Source organism: Petromyzon marinus (genome assembly GCF_048934315.1).
Source record: "Petromyzon marinus isolate PM22_M1 ecotype Great Lakes invasive population chromosome 80 unlocalized genomic scaffold, UKy_Petmar_22M1.pri1.0 chr80_unloc.2, whole genome shotgun sequence".
NCBI lineage: Eukaryota > Metazoa > Chordata > Hyperoartia > Petromyzontiformes > Petromyzontidae > Petromyzon > Petromyzon marinus.
In genome coordinates this window covers 673130-696610 of record NW_027422630.1, presented here as the reverse complement: position 1 = coordinate 696610, position 23481 = coordinate 673130, and the positions used below count along the sequence as shown (strand labels likewise).

The window sequence follows — 23481 nt, the reverse complement described above, 5'->3', positions numbered from 1 at the left end:
TGGTTGGGTGAGTAGGTGGGTGAGTGAGTGGGTGAGTGGTTGGGTGAGTGGGTGGGTGGGTGGGTGAGTGAGAAGGGGGGGTGGGTGAGTGTGTGGGTGAGTGGGTGGGTGAGTGGGTGGGCGGGTGAGTGGGTGAGTGGGTGGGTGAGTGGGTGGGTGAGTGGGTGGGTGAGTGCGTGGTTGAGTCGTTGGGTGAGTGAGTGGTTGAGTGGTTGGGTGGGCGGGTGAGTGGGTGAGTGGTTGGGTGGTTGGGTGAGTGTGTAAGTGGGTGAGTGGTTAGGTGGGTGGGTGAGTGGGTAGGTGGGTGGGTGAGTGGGTAGGTGAGTGGGTGAGTGGGTAGGTGGTGGGTGAGTGAGTGGTTGAGTGGGTGGGTGAGTGAGTGGGTGGGTGAGTGGGTGAGTGGTTGGGTGAGTGGGTGGGCGGGTAGGTGAGTGGGTGGGTGGGTGAGTTGGTGGGTGAGTGAGTGAGTGGTTGGGTGAGTGAGTGGGTAAGTGAGTGGGTGGGTGAGTGGGTGAGTGGTTGGGTGAATGGGTGGGCGGGTAGGTGAGTGGGTGGGTGGGTGAGTTGTTGGGTGAGTGGGTGAGTGGTTGGGTGAGTGAGTGGGTGGGTGGGTAAGTGAGTGGGTGGGTGGGTAAGTGAGTTGGTGGGTGGGTAGGTGGGTGCGTGAGTGGGTGGGTGATTGGTTGGGTGGTTGGGTCAGTAGGTGGGTGAGTGGGTGGGTGAGTGGGTGGGTGATTGGTTGGGTGGTTGGGTGAGTGGTTGGGTGGGTGAGTGGGTGAGTGTTTGGGTGGGTGATTGGGTGAGTGGGTGGTTGGGTAAGTGAGTAGGTGGGTGAGTGGGTGGGTGATTGGGTGATTGGGTGAATGGGTGGGTGAGTGGTTGGGTGGGTGAGTGGGTGCGTGGGTGAGTGGTTGGGTATGTGAGTGGGTGATTTGGTGGGTGGATAAGTGAGTAGGTGGGTGAGTGGTTGGGTGAGTGGGTGATTGGGTGAGTGGGTGAGTGGTTGGGTGATTGGGTGAGTTAGTGGGTGGGTGACTGGTTAAGTGGGTGAGTGGGTGGGTGGGTGGGTGATTGGGTGAGTGGATGGGTGGGTGATTGGGTGAGTTAGTGGGTGGGTGATTGTGGAACTTAAGGAGAGATGTGGGGTGTTTATGAGAGACTGTGGGTGATGGTGCACCAGAGTTTGAAAGGGTCAGTGGGTGGATGGGTTGGTGGGGGGATTGGGTGGGTGGGTGGGGGAGTGGGTGTCTGTGGGTGTCTTTGGGGGGCTGTGGGGGGCTGTGGGTCTATAAGAGGGGGGCTACCCCACAGGGCTGTAGCTGCTAGCCTGGCCCTTAGCTCATCTCGACGCAGTTCTGTGGTCAGTGACAGCCTCTCTCTGTGTGTGTGAGTGTGTGGGTGTGTGTGAGTTAGTGTGTATGAGTTAGTGTGTGAGTGAGCGAGTGTATGTGAGTGCGTGAGTGAGTGAGTGTGAGAGTGAGTGAGTCTGTATGAGTGTGTGAGTGAGTGGGTGGGTGAGTGTGTGGGTGAGTGTGTGGGTGAGTGTGTTAGTGAGCGAGTGTATGTGAGTGCGTGAGTGAGTGAGTGTGAGAGTGAGTGTGTTAGTGAGTGTGTGAGTGTGTGTGAGTGTGTTAGTGAGTGTGTGTGTGGGTGAGTGTGTGAGTGTGTTAGTGAGTGTGTGAGTGAGTGTGTTAGTGAGTGAGTGTGTGAGTGTGTGTGTGAGTGAGTGTTTGTGAGTGAGTGAGTGTGTGAGTGTGTGTGAGTGGGTGTGTGAGTGAGTGAGTGTGAGTCAGTGAGTGAGTGAGTGTGTGAGTGAGTGTGTGAGTGTGAGTCTGTGTGTGAGTGTGTGAGTGTGTGAGTCTGTGTGAGTGAGTGTGTGAGTGTGTTAGTGTGTGTGAGTGTGTGTGAGTGTGTGAGTGTGTTAGTCTGTGTGAGTGAGTGGGTGAGTGTGTGAGTCTGTGTGAGTGTGTGTGAGTGTGTGTGAGTGTGTGAGTGGGGAGCGGTAGTGTAGCGGTTAGCGCGCTGCGCTATGAACCTGGCGACCCGGGTTCGATTCCCGCTCACGGCCAACACCAGTGACGATTATCTGAAACGGTCCCAGGCCTCCCCTAGGTCGACTCAGCCTCAAATGAGTACCTGGTGCGGTGTGTAAACATTGCCACTAGGGAGACAAAGGCGGTCGGGCGTGGTGCTGGCCACCCACCCCCTCGTGTACCGTTCCGGCCTTCATAGGTGCTCGCTAACAGCACTTGCCCCTACAGTCTGTTAAGGCTATATGGGGGATCTTTGTCTTTATCTTTGTGAGTGTGTGAGTCTGTGTGAGTCTGTGTGAGTCTGTGTGAGTCTGTGTGAGTGAGTGTGTGAGTCACACTCACTCACCCACTCACTCACTCACCCACACACTCACCCACCTACTCACCCACCCACTCTCCCACCCACTCACCCGCCCACTCACCCACTCACCCACTCACACACCCACTCACCCACCAACCCACTCACTCACCCACTCACTCACCCACTCACTCACCCACCAACCCACTCACTCACCCACTCACTCACCCACCAACCCACTCACCCACTCACTCACCCTCCCACTCACCCACCCACTCACTCACCTACTCACTCAACCACTCACCCACCAACCCACTCACCCACCCACTCATCCACCCACTCACCCACCCACCTACTCACCCACCCACTCACCCACCTACTCACCCACCCACCTACTCACCTACTCACTCACTCAACCACTCACCCACCAACCCTCTCACCCTCCCAGTCACCCACCCACTCACTCACACAACCAGTCACTCGCTCAACCACTCCCCCTCCCACTCACCTACCCACTTACCCACCCACTCACCCACCCGCTCAGCCACCCACTCACCCACCATCCCACTCACCCACCCACTCACCCACTCACTCACCCACACACTCACCCACTCACCCACTCACTCACTCACCCACTCACTCACCCACCCACTCACCCACTCACTCACCCACACACTCACCCACTCACCCACACACTCACCCACTCACCCACTCACCCACCCACTCAATCACCCACACACTCACCTACTTACCCACTCACTCACCCACTCACTCACCTACTCACCAACCCACCCACCCACTCACTGACAGAGAGAAACACACACACACGGCCATCATTAAGGAATGTAAATCATCATCAGCACCATCAGCAGCACCATCATCATCAGCACCACCATCATCATCAGCAGCACCACCATCATCAGCACCATCATCAGTACCGTGAACTTTTCACTATTTATTTAGTAATTTGTACCAGGTAGTAAGGCCCTCGCTGAGTCATTTGTTCAGACTCCGCGTGAACATCACAAACGATAGCAGCTTTAACAAAGTGGATTACCACGTGGACACATTAACAGGCAACTCCTCTGAACGCGTGATGACGAACCCACGACCTCCTGTGTACCAGGCGAGGTAGTCAACATCTCTAGTGAGGACCCACGACCTCCTGTAGACCAGGAGAGGTAGTCAACATCTCTAGTCAGGACCTCCTGTGTACCAGGCGAGGTAGTCAACATCTCTAGTCAGGACCTCCTGTGTACCAGGTGATTAGTCAACATCTCTAGTCAGGACCTTCTGTAGACCAGGCGAGGTAGTCAACATCTCTAGTGAGGACCTCCTGTGTACCAGGTGATTAGTCAACATCTCTAGTCAGGACCTCCTGTGTACCAGGCGAGGTAGTCAACATCTCTCGTCAGGACCCACGACCTACTGTAGACCAGGCGAGGTAGTCAACATCTCTAGTCAGGACCTCCTGTAGACCAGGCGAGGTAGTCAACATCTCTAGTCAGGACCCACGACCTCCTGTAGACCAGGCGAGGTAGTCAACATCTCTAGTCAGGACCTCCTGTAGACCAGGCGAGGTAGTCAACATCTCTAGTCAGGACCCACGACCTCCTGTATACCAGGCGAGGTAGTCAACATCTCTCGTCAGGACCCACGACCTCCTGTAGACCAGGCGAGGTAGTCAACATCTCTAGTCAGGACCTCGTGTGTACCAGGCGAGGTAGTCAACATCTCTAGTCAGGACCTCCTGTAGACCAGGCGAGGTAGTCAACATCTCTAGTCAGGACCCACGACCTCCTGTAGACCAGGCGAGGTAGTCAACATCTCTCGTCAGGACCCACGACCTCCTGTAGACCAGGCGAGGTAGTCAACATCTCTAGTCAGGACCTCCTGTGTACCAGGCGAGGTAGTCAACATCTCTCGTCCGGACTTGAACTGAGGCTGATGATCTCTGCAGGAACCTTCGGCGATGTCTGAAGAAGAAGTTTACGATGAAGAGGAGGAGGTAGCGGAGTGAGTAACATCAACAGCATCATCATCATCATCAGCATCATCAGCAGCATCATCATCAGCAGCAGCATCATCAGCAGCATCATTAGCATCATCATCATCATCAACATCATCATCAGCATCATCATCTGCAGCATCATCAGCCTCATCATCATCTGCAGCCTCATCATCAGCAGCATCAGCATCATCATCAGCATCATCAGCAGCATCATCTTGAGCAGCATCATCAGCAGCATCATCAGCAGCAGCATCATCATCATCAGCAGCAGCATCATCATCATCGTCAACATCATCAGCAGCATATTCATCATCAGCATCATCATCAGCAACATCATCACCAGCAGCATCAACATCATCTTCAGAAGCATCAACATCATCATCATCAGCATCATCATAGTCATCATCATCAGCAGCATATTCATCATCAGCATCATCATCAGCAACATCATCAGCAGCAGCATCAACATCATCTTCAAAAGCATCAACATCATCAGCAGCAGCATCATCATAAGCAGCATCATCAGCAGCATCATCATCAGCATCACCATCAGCATCATCATCAACATCATCATCATCAGCAGCAGCAGCATCATCAGCAGCAGCAGCAGCATCATCATCGTCGTCATCATCGTCAGCATCATCATCAGCATCATCAGCGGCAGCATCATCATCAGCAGCATCATCAGCAGCATCATCAACAGCTTCATCAGCAGCAGCATCAGCAACATCATCATCAGCAGCATCAATCATCTTCAGAAGCGTCAACATCATTAACATCAGCAGCATCATCATCAGCAGCAGCATCATCATCATCAGCATCATCATCATGAGAAGCATCATCAGCAGCAGCATCATCAGCAGCAGCAGCAGCATCAGCAGCAGCATCAACATCAACAGTATCATCATCATCATTAGGATCATCATCAGCATCATCATCATCAGCAGCAGCAGCAGCATCATCATCATCAGCAGCATTATCATCAGCAGCATCATCATCAACATCATCAGCAGCATCATCGTCAGCAGCATCAACATCATCAGCAGCATCAGCAGCGGCATCATCATCAGAAGCATCATCATCAGCAGCATCATCATCATCGTCAACATCATCATCAGCAGCATTATCATCATCAACAACATAAACAGCATCATCATCAGCATCATTAGCAGCAGCATCATCAACAGCATCATCATCAGCAGCAACATCATCAGCATCATCAGCAGCAGCATCAGCAGCATCATCAGCAGCAGCATCAGCAGCATCATCATCAACAGCAGCATCATCATCAGCATCATCAACATCATCATCAGCAGCAGCAGCATCACCAGCATCATCAGCAGCAGCAGCATCATTATCATCAGCATCATCAGCAGCATCAGCATCATTATCATCAGCATCATCAGCAGCAGCATCATCAACATCATCAGCAGCAGAATCATCATCATCAGCATCATCATCTTCAGAAGCATCAACATCAGCATCAGCATCATCGTCGTCATCATCAACATCATCAGCAGCAGCATCATCATAAACAGAATCATCAGCAGCAGCATCATCATCAGCAGCATCATCAACAGAAGCAGCATCATCATCAGCATCAACATTAACAGCATCATCATCAGCATCATCAGCAGCAGCATCAACATCATCAGAAGCATCATCATCAACATCATCAGCAGCAGCATCATCATCATCAACATCATCATCAGCAGCATCATCAACAGCAGCATCAACATCAGCAGCATCGTCATCGTCATCATCGTCAGCATCATCAGCAGCAGCAACAGCATCATCATCAGCATCAGCAGCAGCAGCATCATCAACAGCATCATCACAATCATCATCAGCATCATCATCAGCATCATCATCATCAGCATCAACATCAACAGCATCATCATCAGCAGCATAAACATCATCAGAAGCATCATCATCAGCAGCAGCATCATCAGCAGCATCAACATCATCAGCATCATCAGCAGCAGCATCATCAGCAGCATCATCATCATCAGCATCATCATCATCAACACCATCAGCAGCAGCAGCATCAGCAGCAACATCAACATCAACAGCATCATCACAATCATCATCAGCATCATCATCAGCAGCATCATCAGCAGCGGCAGCAGCAGCATCATCATCAATAATCATCAGCAGCAGCATCGTCATCGTCATCATCGTCAGCATCATCATCAGCAGCAGCAGCATCATCATCAGCAGCATCATCATCAGCAGCATCATCATCATCAACATCATAATCATCGTCAGCATCATCAGCAGCAGCAGCAGCATCATCATCAACATCATCATCAGCAGCATCGTCATCGTCATCATCGTCAGCATCATCATCATCATCAGCTTCATCAGCAGCATCATCATCAACATCATAATCATCGTCATCATCGTCAGCATCATCATCATCAGCAGCAGCAGCATCATCATCATCAGCATCATCATTAGCATCATCAGCAGCATCATCAGCAGCATCATCATCGTCGTCATCAACGTCATCGTCATCATCGTCAGCATCATCATCAGCAGCAGCAGCATCATCATCAGCATCATCAGCAGCAGCAGCAGCATCATCATCATCAGCATCATCAGCAGCAGCATCATTATCATCATCAGCAGCATCATAATCAGCAGCAGCATCATCAGCAGCAGCATCATCAGCATCATCATCAACATCATCAGCAGCAGCATCGTCATCGTCATCATCAGCAGCAGCAGCAGCATCATCATCAGCATCATCAGCAGCAGCAGCATCACCATCATCAGTATCATCATCAGCATTATCAGCATCATTATCAGCAGCAGCAGCATCATCATCGTCGTCATCAGCGTCATCGTCAGCATCATCAGCATCATCGTCATCATCGTCATCAGCAGAATCATCATCATCAGCAGCATCATCAGCAGCACAGCGTCATCGTCGTCATCATCAGCGTCACCACGAGCCCCCTGCGTAGCAACAGCCACCTCGTCACCACAGTAACCATGGCAATCATCACCACCGCCGCTCTGGTCTCCATGGTAACCAGGTTCTCAACTCGTGTGTGTTGCAGGGAGGAGGAAGGTGAGACCACGTGACCCTCCGTCGGTCTGTCCGCGTGTCCGTGTGTGTCCGTGTGTGTCCGTCTGTGTGTGTGTGTCTGTCTGTGTGTGTGTCTGTGTGTGTCCGTGTGTGTCCGTGTGTGTCCGTCTGTGTGTGTGTCTCTGTGTGTGTGTGTCTGTGTGTGTGTCTGTGTGTGTCTGTCTGTGTGTCTGTGTGTGTCCGTGTGTCTGTCTGTGTGTTTGCGTGTCCGTGTGTCCATGTGTCTGTGTGTCTGTGTCCGTGTGTCTGTCTGGTGTCTGTGTGTCTGTGTGTCCGTGTGTCTGTCTGTGTGTCTGTGTGTCCGTGTGTCTGTGTGTCCGTGTGTCTGTCTGTGTGTCTGTCTGTGTGTCTGTGTGTGTCTGTGTCTGTGTGTCTGTGTGTGTCTGTGTGCGTGTCTGTGTGTCTGTCTGTGTGTCTGTGTGTGTCTGTGTGCGTGTCCGTGTGTGTCTGTGTGCGTGTCCATGTGTCTGTATGTGTGTCTGTGTGTCTGTCTGTCCGTGTGTCTGTGTGTCCGTGTGTCTGTCTGTGTGTCTGTGTGTCTGTGTGTGTGTCCGTGTGTCTGTCTGTCTGTCTGTGTGTCTGTCTGTCTGTCCGTGTGTCTTTGTGTCCGTGTGTCTGTCCGTGTGTCTGTGTGTCTGTGTGTGAGGCCGTGTGTCTGTGTGTCTGTGTGTGTCCGTGTGTCTGTGTGTGTCTATATGTATCTGTATGAGTCTGTATGTATGTGCATATGTGTGTGTCTGTGTATATGTGTGTGTCTGTGTGTATGTGTGTGTCTGTCTGTGTGTCCGTGTGTCTGTCTGTGTGTCCGTGTGTTTGCGTGTCCGTGTGTCCGTGAGTCTGTCAGTGTCTGTGTGTCCATGTGTCTGTGTGTCCATGTGTCTGTGTGTCCGTGTGTCTGTGTGTCCGTGTGTCTGTGTGTCCATGTGTCTGTGTGTCCGTGTGTCTGTGTGTCCGTGTGTCTGCGTGTCCGTGTGTCTGTCAGTGTCTGTATGTGTGTGTCTGTGTGTGTGTGTGTGTCTGCGTGTCTGTGTGTCTGTCTATCTGCCCGTGTGTCTGTGTGTGTCCGTGTGTCTGTCTGTGTGTCTGCGTGTCCGTGTGTCCGTGAGTCTGTGTGTTTGTCCGTGTGTCTGTGTGTCTGTCTGTGTGTGTCTGTGTGTGTGTCTGTGTGTCTGTGTGTGTCTGTGTGTGTCTGTGTGTCCGTGTGTGTCTGTGTGTGTTTGTGTGTCTGTGTGTCTGTGTGTTTGTCCGTGTGTCTGTGTGTGTGTCTGTGTGTCTGTGTGTGTCTGTGTGTCTGTGTGTCCGTGTGTCCGTGTCTATCTGTGTGTCTGTCCATGTGTCTGTGTTTGTGTCTGTGTGTGTGTCTGTATGTCTGTGTCTGTGTGTGTCTGTGTGTGTCTGTGTCTGTGTGTCCGTGTGTCTGTGTGTCTGTCCGTGTGTCTGTGTCTGTCTGTCTGTCCGTGTGTCTGTGTGTCCGTGTGTCTGTATGTCTGTGTGTGTGTCCGTGTATCCGTGTGTCTGTGTGTCTGTCCGTGTGTCTGTGTGTCCGTGTGTCTGTGTGCCTGTGTGTCCGTGTGTCCGTGTGTCTGTATGTCTGTGTGTGTGTCCGTGTGTGTGTCCCTGTGTCCGTATGTCTGTGTGTCTGTGTGTCTTTGTGTCTGTCCGTGTGTCTGTCTGTGTGTCCGTGTGTCTGTGTGTCTTTGTGTCTGTCCGTGTGTCTGTCTGTGTGTCCGTGTGTCTGCGTGTCCGTGTGTCCGTGAGTCTGTTAGTGTATGTGTGTCTGTGTGTTTGTGTGTCTGTGTGTCCGTGTGTCTGTGTCCGTGTGTCTGTGTGTCCGTGTGTCTGTCAGTGTCTGTATGTGTGTGTGTCTGTGTCTTTGTGTGTGTCTGTGTGTCTGTGTCCGTGTGTGTGTGTCTGTGTGTCCGTGGGGAGCGGTGGGTGTAGTGGTTAGCGCTATGCTGCGCTACAAATCCGGCGACCCAAGTTCGATTCCGGCTCACAGCCAACACCCCAGGTGACGATTATCTGGACCGGTCGTGGGCCTCCCCTAGGTCGACTCAGCCTCAAATGAGTGTCTGGTGCTGTGTGTAGTGAACATCGCTAGCACTGGGGGAGAGACAAAGGCGGCCGGGCGTGGTGCTGGCCACCCAGTTCCCGGTGCTGCTGCTACTAACAGCACTTGCCCCTACAGCCCTGCCAGAGGCTACCTGGGGGAGCTTTGTCTGTGTCTCAGCACTTGCCCCTACAGCCCTGCCAGAGGCTACCTGGGGGAGCTTTGTCTGTGTCTCTCAGCACTTGCCCCTACAGCCCTGCTAGAGGCTACCTGGGGGAGCTTTGTCTGTGTCTCAGTACTTGCCCCTACAGCCCTGCCAGAGGCTACCTGGGGGAGCTTTGTCTGTGTCTCTCAGCACTTGCCCCTACAGCCCTGCTAGAGGCTATCTGGGGGAGCTTTGTCTGTGTCTCAGCACTTGCCCCTACAGCCCTGCCAGAGGCTACCTGGGGGAGCTTTGTCTGTGTCTCAGCACTTGCCCCTACAGCCCTGCCAGAGGCTACCTGGGGGAGCTTTGTCTGTGTCTCTCAGCACTTGCCCCTACAGCTCTGCTAGAGGCTACCTGGGGGAGCTTTGTCTGTGTCTCAGTACTTGCCCCTACAGCCCTGCCAGAGGCTACCTGGGGGAGCTTTGTCTGTGTCTCTCAGCACTTGCCCCTACAGCCCTGCTAGAGGCTATCTGGGGGAGCTTTGTCTGTGTCTCAGCACTTGCCCCTACTGCTCTGCCAGAGGCTACCTGGGGGAGCTTTGTCTTTGTCTCAGCACTTGCCCCTACAGCCCTGCCAGAGGCTACCTGGGGGAGCTTTGTCTGTGTCTCAGCACTTGCCCCTACAGCCCTGCTAGAGGCTACCTGGGGGACCTTTATCTGTGTGTCTCAGCACTTGCCCCTACAGCCCTGCTAGAGGCTACCTGGGGGAGCTTTGTCTGTGCATCTCAGCACTTGCCCCTACAGCCCTGCCAGAGGCTACCTGGGGGAGCTTTGTCTGTGTCTCTCAGCACTTGCCCCTACAGCCCTGCTTAGAGGGCTACCTGGGGGAGCTTTGTCTGTGTGTCTCAGCACTTGCCCCTACAGCCCTGCCAGAGGCTACCTGGGGAACCTTTGTCTGTGTCTCAGCACTTGCCCCTACAGCCCTGCCAGAGGCTACTTGGGGGAGCTTTGTCTGTGTCTCAGCACTTGCCCCTACAGCCCTGCCAGAGGCTACCTGGGGGAGCTTTGTCTGTCTCTCAGCACTTGCCCCTACAGCCCTGCTAGAGGCTACCTGGGGGACCTTTGTCTGTGTCACTCAGCACTTGCCCCTACAGTCCTGCTTAGAGGGCTACCTGGGGGAGCTTTGTCTGCGTCTCTCAGCACTTGCCCCTACAGCCCTGCTTAGAGGGCTACCTGGGGGAGCTTTGTCTCTGTATCCCAGGGGGTGCTGTGACCTTCACTTGACCTCTCCACCCCCACCACCACCACCCTTGCACTCGGCACCGTCTCGCCCCTAGATCCACTCAGCCGTGGAATGTCACCTTGCTGGAGTGTTTGTTCGCCGTCCACTCGGGAATGTGGAGTGGGTGGTGGTGATGGTGGTGGTAGTGGTGGTGGTGGTGATGGTGGTGGTGAGAGTGGTAGTGGTGGGTAAATTTAGCCCAAACCCAGGAATGTTGATTGGCTTTCTTAGTGCAGATCCCCTCGGGGGCAAGTGCTGAGAGACACAGACAAAGGTCCCCCAGGTAGCCTCTAGCAGGGCAGTAGGGGCAAGTGCTGAGAGACACAGACAAAGCTCCCCCAGGTAGCCTCTGGCAGGGCTGTAGGGGCAAGTGCTGAGAGACACAGACAAAGCTCCCCCAGGTAGCCTCTGGCAGGGCTGTAGGGGCAAGTGCTGAGAGACACAGACAAAGCTCCCCCAGGTAGCCTCTGGCAGGGCTGTAGGGGCAAGTGCTGAGAGGCACAGAAAAAGCTCCCCCAGGTAGCCTCTGGCAGGGCTGTAGGGGCAAGTGCTGAGAGACACAGACAAAGCTCCCCCAGGTAGCCTCTAGCAGGGCAGTAGGGGCAAGTGCTGAGAGACACAGACAAAGCTCCCCCAGGTAGCCTCTGGCAGGGCTGTAGGGGCAAGTGCTGAGAGACACAGACAAAGCTCCCCCAAGTAGCCTCTAGCAGGGCTGTAGGGGCAAGTGCTGAGAGGCACAGACAAAGCTCCCCCAGGTAGTCTCTAGCAGGGCAGTAGGGGCAAGTGCTGAGACACACAGACAAAGCTCCCCCAGGTAGCCTCTGGCAGGGCTGTAGGGGCAAGTGCTGAGACACAGACAAAGCTCCCCCAGGTAGCCTCTGGCAGGGCTGTAGGGGCAAGTGCTGAGACACAGACAAACCTCCCCCAGGTAGCCTCTGGCAGGGCTGTAGGGGCAAGTGCTGAGAGACACAGACAAAGCTCCCCCAGGTAGCCTCTGGCAGGGCAGTAGGGGCAAGTGCTGAGAAACACAGACAAAGTTCCCCAGGTAGCCTCTGACAGGGCTGTAGGGGCAAGTGCTGAGAGACACAGACAAAGGTTCCCCAGGTAGCCTCTAGCAGGGCAGTAGGGGCAAGTGCTGAGAGACACAGACAAAGGTCCCCCAGGTAGCCTCTGGCAGGGCTGTAGGGGCAAGTGCTGAGAGACACAGGCAGAGCTCCCCCAGGTAGCCTCTGGCAGGGCTGTAGGGGCAAGTGCTGAGAGACACAGACAAAGCTCCCCCAGGTAGCCTCTGGCAGGGCAGTAGGGGCAAGTGCTGAGAGACACAGACAAAGCTCCCCCAGGTAGCCTCTGGCAGGGCTGTAGGGGCAAGTGCTGAGAGACACAGACAAAGCTCCCCCAGGTAGCCTCTGGCAGGGCAGTAGCGGCAAGTGCTGAGAGACACAGACAAAGCTCCCCCAGGTAGCCTCTAGCAGGGCTGTAGGGGCAAGTGCTGAGAGACACAGACAAAGCTCCCCCAGGTAGCCTCTGACAGGGCTGTAGGGGCAAGTGCTGAGAGACACAGACAAAGCTCCCCCAGGTAGCCTCTAGCAGGGCTGTAGGGGCAAGTGCTGAGACACACAGACAAAGCTCCCCCAGGTAGCCTCTGGCAGGGCTGTAGGGGCAAGTGCTGAGACACAGACAAAGCTCCCCCAGGTAGCCTCTGGCAGGGCTGTAGGGGCAAGTGCTGAGACACAGACAAAGCTCCCCCAGGTAGCCTCTGGCAGGGCTCCTGTGCCAGGCTAGGTGCAGGAGGCGGTCACGTGACAGACCCAGGAGGTGACACGGGTTGCCTGCTGTGCCAGGCTAGGTGCAGGAGTAGGAGGTCACGTGACAGACCCAGCAGGTGCCATGTGGTGATTGCTGTGCCAGGCTACGTGCAGGATGAGATCACGTGACAGACCCAGCAGGGGCCATGGGTTGACTGCTGTGCCAGGCTAGGTGCAGGAGGAGGTCACGTGACAGATCCAGGAGGTGACACGGGTTGACTGCTGTGCCAGGCTAGGTGCAGGAGGAGGTCACGTGACAGATCCTGCAGGCGCCGTGGGTTGACTGCTGTGCCAGGCTAGGTGCAGGAGGAGGTCACGGGACAGACCCTGCACGTGCCATGGATTGCCTGCTGTGCCAGGCTAGGTGCAGGAGGAGGTCACGTGACAGATCCTGCAGGCGCCGTGGGTTGACTGCTGTGCCAGGCTAGGTGCAGGAGGAGGTCACGTGACAGATCCAGGAGGTGACACGGGTTGACTGCTGTGCCAGGCTAGGTGCAGGAGGAGGTCACGTGACAGACCCAGCAGAGGCCGTGGGTTGCCTGCAGTGCCAGGCTAGGTGCAGGAGGAGGTCACGTGACAGACCCAGCAGGGGCCATGGGTTGCCTGCAGTGCCAGGCTAGGTGCATGAGGAGGTCACGGGACAGACCCTGCACGTGCCATGGATTGCCTGCTGTGCCAGGCTAGGTGCAGGAGGAGGTCACGTGATAGACCCTGCAGGTGCCATGGGTTGTACTGGTGTGCCAGGCTAGGTGTACAACACGTACCCAGGTGCCCTGGATTGACTGATCAATTGTTCTCTATCGATTAAGAAACTACGTAATCATTATTGATTAATCGAATATTTCAATCGATAGTTCCCTGAATAATCGATTATTCCTCCACTCGCTGTCGAGCGATAATCGATTGTGGATGATCGACGAATCGATTATATTGACGTTTGGTTAATTAACCTATTGTCAATGATCGATTACGATTAATCAATTATTAATTATCCATGTGTTACCCATTACTCCTCTATCAATTATCTATCAATCGACGTCTCGGTCCAACATCCGATTAGTAAAGATCGATTGTGATCAATCGTCAATTGGTTATCGGTTCTTGATCGATCCACGATAAATCGTTTATTGGCGATCGATTAATCGACCATCTCGATCCACAGCCGCGCAAGATGACGAATCTGCACCTGAAGTACCGGGTGAAGTGGAGGAAGATGAAGGTGAGACCCTAACAACCTGGGTTCAACACTGGGTCTGGGTGTCTCTGTGTCTCTCTCAGGGGGTTCACTATGGCCCTGTCAGAGACCCTGAGAACCTGGGTTCAACACTGGGTCTGGGTGTCTCCGTGTCTCTCAGGGGGTTCACTATGGCCCTGTCAGAGACCCTGAGAACCTGGGTTCAACACTGGGTCTGGGCGTCTCTGTGTCTCTCTCAGGGGGTTCACTATGGCCCTGTCAGAGACCCTGAGAACCTGGGTTCAACACTGGGTCTGGGTGTCTCTGTGTGTCTCAGGGGGTTCACTATGGCCCTGTTAGAGACCCTAACAACCTGGGTACAACACTGGGTCTGGGTGTCTCTCTGTGTCTCTCAGGGGGTTCACTATGGCCCTGTCAGAGACCCTGAGAACCTGGGTTCAACACTGGGTCTGGGTGTCTCCGTGTCTCTCAGGGGGTTCACTATGGCCCTGTCAGAGACCCTGAGAACCTGGGTTCAACACTGGGTCTGGGCGTCTCTGTGTCTCTCTCAGGGGGTTCACTATGGCCCTGTCAGAGACCCTGAGAACCTGGGTTCAACACTGGGTCTGGGTGTCTCTGTGTGTCTCAGGGGGTTCACTATGGCCCTGTTAGAGACCCTAACAACCTGGGTTCAACACTGGGTCTGGGTGTCTCTGTGTCTCTCTCAGGGGGTTCACTATGGCCCTGTCAGAGACCCTGAGAACCTGGGTTCAACACTGGGTCTGGGTGTCTCTGTGTCTCTCTCAGGGGGTTCACTATGGCTCTGTCAGAGACCCTGAGAACCTGGGTTCAACACTGGGTCTGGGTGTCTCTCTGTGTATCTCTCAGGGGGTTCACTATGGCCCTGTCAGAGACCCTGAGAACCTGGGTTCAACACTGGGTCTGGGTGTCTCTGAGTCTCTCAGGGGGTTCATTATGGCCCTGTCAGAGACCCTAACAACCTGGGTTCAACACTGGGTCTGGGTGTCTCTGTGTCTCTCTCAGGGGGTTCACTATGGCCCTGTCAGAGACCCTAACAACCTGGGTTCAACACAGGGTCTGGGTGTCTCTCTGTGTCTCTCTCAGGGGGTTCACTATGGCCCTGTCAGAGACCCTGAGAACCTGGGTTCAACACAGGGTCTGGGTGTCTCTGTGTCTCTCAGGGGGTTCACTATGGGCCTGTCAGAGACCCTAACAACCTGGGTTCAACACTGGGTCTGGGTGTCTCTGTCTCTCTCAGGGGGTTCACTATGGCCCTGTCAGAGACCCTAACAACCTGGGTTCAACACTGGGTCTGGGTGTCTCCGTGTCTCTCAGGGGGTTCACTATGGCCCTGTCAGAGACCCTGAGAACCTGGGTTCAACACTGGGTCTGGGTGTCTCTGTGTCTCTCAGGGGGTTCACTATGGGCCTGTCAGAGACCCTGAGAACCTGGGTTCAACACTGGGTCTGGGTGTCTCTGTGTCTCTCAGGGGGTTCACTATTGGCCTGTCAGAGACCCTGAGAACCTGGGTTCAACACTGGGTCTGGATGTCTCTCTGTGTCTCTCTCAGGGGGTTCACTATGGCCCTGTCAGAGACCCTAACAACCTGGGTTCAACACTGGGTCTGGGTGTCTCTGTGTCTCTCAGGGGGTTCACTATGGGCCTGTCAGAGACCCTGAGAACCTGGGTTCAACACTGGGTCTGGATGTCTCTCTGTGTCTCTCAGGGGGTTCACTATGGCCCTGTCAGAGACCCTGAGAACCTGGGTTCAACACTGGGTCTGGGTGTTGTGATGATGTTGATGATGATGTTGTTGATGATGATGTTGATGATGATGTTAATGATGATCACAATGTTGATGATGTTGATGATGTTGATGATGATGTTGTTGATGATGATGTTTATGATGTTGACGATCATAATGTTGATTATGTTGTTGATGATGTTGTTGTGATGTTGTTGTTATGTTGTGATGCCTCGCTGTGTCAACCCTGGATCGCTGACTCCAACTATGCAAACCCTCGTGTTCAGCAGAAGATGGTGATTGAATACTCACACACCCACAGACACACACACAGACACACACACACCCACAGACACACACAGACACACACACACAGACACACACCGAGAGACACACACATACATACACACACCCACAGACACACACATACACACCCACAGACACACACAGACACACACAGACACACACACACCCACAGACACACACAGACACACACACACCCACAGAGAGACACACACAGACACACACACACAGACACACACCGAGAGACACACACACACACAGACACACCCACAGACACAAACCCACAGACACACACACACCCACAGACACACACAGACACACACACACCCACAGACAGACACACACATACACACACACAGACACACACCGAGAGACACACACACAGACACACCCACAGACATACACACCCTCAGACACACACATACACACCCACAGACACAAACCCACAGACACACACACACACCCACAGACACACACCCACAGTCAGATATACACAGACACACACACACACCCACAGACACACACAGACACACACAGACACAAACACGTGTATGGGTGAGTGGGTGAGTGAGTGAATGGGTGGGTGAGTGAAATTTTCCAGCCTCTCCTGATAGCTTTTTCGACCCACTCACCCACCCACCGACCCACTCACCCACCCATCCACTCAACGACCCCACCCACTTACTCACTCACTCACCTACTCACTCACCCACTCACCCACTCACTCACTCACCTACTCAATCACTCACCCACCCATCCATTCACCTACTCACCCACTTACTCACTCACCTACTCACTCACCCACCCACTCACCCACCCATCCATTCACCTACCCACCCACTCACTCACTCACCTACTCACTCACCCACCCACTCACCCACCCATCCATTCACCTACTCACCCACTCACTCACCCACTCACTCACCAACTCACCTATCCTGGTGTTCGTCAGTAGATATATTTTTTTGGTATTTTTGTTTTTTGGAATTTTTTTTGCCAATTAGGGCGGTAAGAGCCATCAGCAGCAACATCATTATCAGCATCATCATCATCATCAGCAGCATCATCATCATCAGCAGCATCACCATCAGCATCATCATCATCAGCATCATCATCATCATCAGCAGCATCATCACCATAAGCATCATCATCATCATCAACAGCAGCATCATCATCATCATCACCATCAGCATCATCATCATCAGCATCATCATCATCAGCAGCATCATCACCATCAGCATCATCATCAGCAGCAGCATCATCACCATCAGCATCATCATCATCAGCATCATCACCATCAGCATCATCACCATAAGCATCATCATCATCAACAGCATCATCATCATCAGCATCATCACCATAAGCATCATCATCATCATCAACAGCAGCATCATCATCATCATCACCATCAGCAGCAGCATCAGCATCGTCAGCAACATCATCATCACCATCAGCATCATCATCATCAGCAGCAACATCATTAACAGCAGCATCACCATCAGCATCATCACCATCAGCATCATCAGCAGCAGCATCATCATCATCACCATCAGCATCATCAGCAGCATCAGCAGCAGTAGCATCATCATCATGATCACCATCATCAGCAGCAGCATCAGCATCAGCAGCAACATCATCATCACCATCAGCATCATCATCATCAGCAGCAACATCATTAACAGCAGCATCACCATCAGCATCATCACCATCAGCATCATCAGCAGCAGCATCATCATCATCACCATCAGCATCATCATCATCATCAGCAGCAGCAGCAGCATCATCACCATCAGCATCATCACCATCAGCATCATCATCATCAGCAGCAGCATCATCATCATCAGCAACAAGGAATTGTGTCTGCATTACCCACAGTGCTTGTGGTCAATGCAGACAGAAGCCCTTCCTCACACAGAGTGCTTGATTGTGATTGTTGCCAGCGATAAATAGGAAAAGCTGTCTCAGTGGCCATGACCTCTGACCCCCCCCCCTCGCCCCCCCCCCCTCCGTGCCCCCCCCCCCCTCCCACAGGGCGACCTGCAGGTCAGAGTCGCCGCTGCCTCGCGCTTGCCCCAGCAGCAGCAGTCAGGGAGCACCACGTGGGGGGTGGGGGGTAGGGGGGGTGGGGGGAGGGGGTAGTGGGGGGTGGGGGTAGGGGGGGGTCTAGGGGGGGTGGGGGTAGGGGGGTGGGGGGAGGGGTTAGTGGGGGGTGGGGGTAGGGGGGGGTCTAGGGGGGGTGGGGGTAGGGGGGGGGTCTAGGGGGGGTAGGGGGGGAACGCCTTTGACCGTGCCCACTAAATAAATATTAATGAGGTCACTGATATTCATTGAGCTCATGAATATTCATGAGCTCATGAATATTCATGAGCTCATGAATATTCATGAGCTCATGAATATTCATGAGTTTGTTGATGTTTATGGTTTGTTTGATATGCGTGGACTCATTGATATTCATGAGCTCGTCAATATTCTGTGACCGCCAATGTGTGCGATTCTGCTGGGGTGATAACATTGGCGATGGTGATGGTGGTGATGGTGATGATGGCGGTGGTGATGATGGTGATGGTGGGGATGGTGATGGCGGTGATGAAGAGGAGGAAAAGCCGAAGCAAAAGTGAGTGGTGCTTTTTTTAGCAGCGAGTAAGGCCGCACAGAGACTTATAGAGACCCACAGAGACCCACAGAGACTCATAGACCCACAGAGACTCATAGAGACCCACAGAGACTCAGAGACACCCATCGAGACCCACAGAGACTCATAGAGAACCACAGAGACTCATAGCCACCCATCGAGACCCACAGAGACTCATAGAGAACCACAGAGACTCATAGCCACCCATCGAGACCCACAGAAACTCAAAGAGACCCACAGAGGCTCATAGAGACCCACAGAGACTCATAGCCACCCATCGAGACCCACAGAGACTCATAGAGACCCACAGAGATTCATAGAGACTAATAGACATCCATAGACCCATAGAGACCCACACAGACTTATAGACACCCATAGACTCATAGAGACCCACAGAGATTCATAGACACCCATAGACACCCATGGAGACCCACGGAGACTCATAGACACCCATAGACACCCACAGAGACCCATAGACACCCATAGAGACCCATAGAGACCCACAGAGACGCATAGACAACCATAGAAACCCACAGAGACTCATAGACCCACAGAGACTCATAGAGACCCACAGAGACTCAGAGACACCCATCGAGACCCACAGAGACTCATAGAGAACCACAGAGACTCATAGCCACCCATCGAGACCCACAGAGACTCAAAGAGACCCACAGAGGCTCATAGAGACCCACAGAGACTCATAGCCACCCATCGAGACCCACAGAGACTCATAGAGACCCACAGAGATTCATAGAGACTAATAGACATCCATAGACCCATAGAGACCCACACAGACTTATAGACACCCATAGACTCATAGAGACCCACAGAGATTCATAGACACCCATAGACACCCATGGAGACCCACGGAGACTCATAGACACCCATAGACACCCACAGAGACCCATAGACACCCATAGAGACCCATAGAGACCCACAGAGACGCATAGACAACCATAGAAACCCACAGAGACTCATAGACACCCATAGAGACCCACAGAGACTCAAAGACACCCATAGACCCACAGAGACTCATAGACACCCACAGAGACCCACAGAGACTCATAGACACCCATAGAGACCTATAGAGACCCACAGAGACTCATAGAGACCCACAGAGACTCATAGACACCCATCGAGACTCACAGAGACTCATAGACACCCATAGACACCCACAGAGACTCATAGACATCCATAGACCCACAGAGACTCATAGACACCCACAGAGACTCATAGACACCCATAGAGACTCATAGACACCCATAGAGACTCATAGACACCCATAGAGACTCATAGACACGCATAGAGACTCATAGACACCCATAGAGACTCATAGACACCCATAGAGACTCATAGACACCCACAGAGACTCATAGACACCCATAGACCCACAGAGACTCATAGACACCCATAGATACCCACAGAGACTCATAGACACCCAAAGACCCACAGAGACTCATAGACACCCATAGAGACCCACAGAGACTCATAGACACCCATAGAGACTATAGACACCCATAGACCCACAGAGACTCATAGACACCCACAGAGACCCACAGAGACTCATAGACACCCATAGAGACCTATAGAGACCCACAGAGACTCATAGAGACCCACAGAGACTCATAGACACCCATAGACCCACAGAGACTCATAGACACCCATCGAGACTCACAGAGACTCATAGACACCCATAGACACCCACAGAGACTCATAGACATCCATATACCCACAGAGACTCATAGACACCCACAGAAACTCATAGACACCCATAGAGACTCATAGACACCCATAGAGACCCACAGTGACTCATAGACACCCATAGAGACCCACAGAGACTCATAGACACCCATAGAGACTCATAGATACCCATAGACACCCACAGAGACTCATAGACACCCACAGAGACTCATAGACACCCATAGAGACTCATAGACACCCATAGAGAATCATAGACACCCATAGACACCCACAGAGACTCATACACACCCACAGAGACTCATAGACACCCATAGAGACTCATAGACACCCACAGAGACTCATAGACACCCATAGAGACTCATAGACACCCACAGACCCACAGAGACTCATAGACACCCATAGAGACTCATAGACACCCACAGACCCACAGAGACTCATAGACACCCACAGAGACTCATAGACACCTATAGAGACTCATAGACAACCATAGAGACTCATAGACACCCATAGAAACTCATAGACACCCATAGAGACTCATAGACACCCATAGAGACTCATAGACACCCATAGAGACTCATAAACACCCACAGACCCACAGAGACTCATAGACACCCATAGAGACTCATAGACACCCACAGAGACTCATAGACACCCATAGAGACCCACAGAGACTCATAGAAACCCATAGACACCCATAGAGACTCATAGATACCCATAGACACCCACAGAGACTCATAGACACCCACAGAGACTCATAGAAACCCACAGAGACTCATAGACACCCATAGAGACTCATAGACATCCATAGAGACCCATAGACACCCATAGACACCCACAGACACCCATAGACACCCATAGACACCCACAGAGACTCATAGAAACCCACAGAGACTCATAGACACCCACAGAGACTCATAGACACCCATAGAGACCCATAGACACCCATAGACACCCACAGACACCCATAGAGACTCATAGACACCCACAGACCCACAGAGACTCATAGACACCCATAGAAACTCATAGACACCCACAGACCCACAGAGACTCATAGACACCCATAGAGACTCATAGACACCCATAGACACTCATAGACACCCACAGACCCACAGAGACTCATAGACACCCATAGAGACTCATAGACACCCACAGACGCACAGAGACTCATAGACACCCATAGAGACTCATAGACACCCACAGACCCACAGAGACACATAGATACCCACAGAGACTCATAGACACCCACAGACCCACAGAGACTCATAGACACCCACAGAGACTCATAGACACCCATAGAGACTCATAGACACCCACAGACCCACAGAGACTCATAGACACCCATAGAGACTCATAGACACCCATAGAGACTCATAGACACCCACAGACCCACAGAGACTCATAGACACCCACAGAGACTCATAGACACCCATAGAGACTCATAGACACCCACAGACCCACAGAGACTCATAGACACGCATAGAGACTCATAGACACCCATAGAGACTCATAGACACCCACAGACCCACAGAGACTCATAGACACCCACAGAGACTCATAGACACCCACAGACCCACAGAGACTCATAGACACCCACAGAGACTCATAGACACCCACAGAGACTCATAGACACCCACAGAGACTCATAGACACCCACAGAGACGCATAGACACCCACAGACCCACAGAAACTCATAGACACCCACAGAGATTCATAGACACCCACAGACCCACAGAGACTCATAGACACCCACAGAGACTCATAGACACCCACAGAGACTCATAGACACCCACAGAGACTCATAGACCCATAGACACTCATAGACACCCATAGAGACTCATAAACCCACAGAGACTCATAGACCCAGAGAGACTCATAGACACCCATAGAGAGTCATAGACACCCACAGACCCACAGAGACTCATAGACACCCATAAAGACTCATAGACACCCATAGAGACTCATAGACACCCACAGACCCACAGAGACACATAGACACCCATAGAGACTCATAGACACCCACAGACCCACAGAGACTCATAGACACCCATAGAGAGTCATAGACACCCACAGACCCACAGAGACTCATAGACACCCATAAAGACTCATAGACACCCATAGAGACTCATAGACACCCACAGACCCACAGAGACACATAGACACCCATAGAGACTCATAGACACCCACAGACCCACAGAGACACATAGACACCCACAGAGACTCATAGACACCCACAGACCCACAGAGACTCATAGACACCCATAGAGACTCATAGACACCCACAGACCCACAGAGACTCATAGACACCCATAGAGACTCATAGACACCCACAGACCCACAGAGATTCATAGACACCCATAGAGACTCATAGACACCCACAGACCCACAGAGACTCATAGACACCCACAGAGACTCAAAGACACCCACAGAGACTCATAGACACCCATAGAGACCCACAGAGACTCATAGACACCCACAGAGACTCATAGACACCCACAGACCCACAGAGACTCATAGACACCCACAGAGACTCATAGACACCCACAGAGACTCATAGACACCCACAGAGACTCATAGACACCCACAGAGACTCATAGACACCCACAGAGACGCATAGACACCCACAGACCCACAGAGACTCATAGACACCCACAGAGACTCATAGACACCCACAGAGACTCATAGACCCACAGAGACTCATAGACACCCATAGAGACTCATAGACCCACAGAGACTCATAGACACCCATAGAGACTCATAGACCCACAGAGACTCATAGACACCCATAGACACCCACAGACACCCATAGACACTCATAGACACCCATAAACCCACAGAGACTCATAGACACCCACAGAGACCCACAGAGACCCATAGACACCCATAGAGACCCACAGAGACTCATAGACACCCTTAGAGACCCACAGATACACATAGACACCCATAGAGACTCATAGACACCCACAGACCCACAGAGACTCATAGACACCCATAGAGACTCATAGACACCCACAGACCCACAGAGACTCATAGACACCCATAGAGACTCATAGACACCCACAGACCCACAGAGACTCATAGACACCCACAGAGACTCATAGACACCCACAGACCCACAGAGACTCATAGACACCCACAGAGACTCATAGACACCCACAGAGACTCATAGACACCCACAGAGACTCATAGACA

The 23481-nt window shown here is 52.7% G+C and overlaps 2 protein-coding genes across 2 annotated transcripts in view; both read left to right on the top strand.

Moving 5' to 3' along the window:
• Nucleotides 1–1138: 1138 nt before the first annotated feature.
• On the top strand, nucleotides 1139–18072 carry LOC142908338 (uncharacterized). Its single transcript, XM_076058896.1, has 6 exons — nucleotides 1139–1191; nucleotides 2366–3462; nucleotides 4292–4347; nucleotides 7408–9447; nucleotides 13880–15952; nucleotides 17991–18072. The coding sequence occupies exons 1-2, from the start codon at nucleotides 1139–1141 to the stop codon at nucleotides 3309–3311; spliced, it is 999 nt and encodes a 332-aa protein (XP_075915011.1). The 3' UTR covers nucleotides 3312–3462; nucleotides 4292–4347; nucleotides 7408–9447; nucleotides 13880–15952; nucleotides 17991–18072.
• Nucleotides 18073–18353: 281 nt separating this feature from the next.
• The window catches only part of LOC116958636 (troponin T, slow skeletal muscle-like), a 34472-nt gene continuing 29344 nt past the window's right edge, over nucleotides 18354–23481 (top strand). Inside the window, exon 1 of the mRNA XM_076058890.1 lies at nucleotides 18354–18573. Within this exon, the coding sequence (XP_075915005.1) occupies nucleotides 18359–18573 (215 nt within the window). The 5' untranslated portion in view covers nucleotides 18354–18358. The remainder of the gene's footprint in view (nucleotides 18574–23481) is intronic.

Coding starts and splice junctions, on each gene's coding strand:
- LOC142908338 (XM_076058896.1), top strand. CDS start 1,139: ATGTGGGGTGTTTATGAGAGACTGTGGGTGATGGTGCACCAGAGTTTG. Junction 1,192..2,365: donor GTGCACCAGAGTTTGAAAGG/GTCAGTGGGTGG, acceptor TGAGTGTGTGAG/TCACACTCACTCACCCACTC.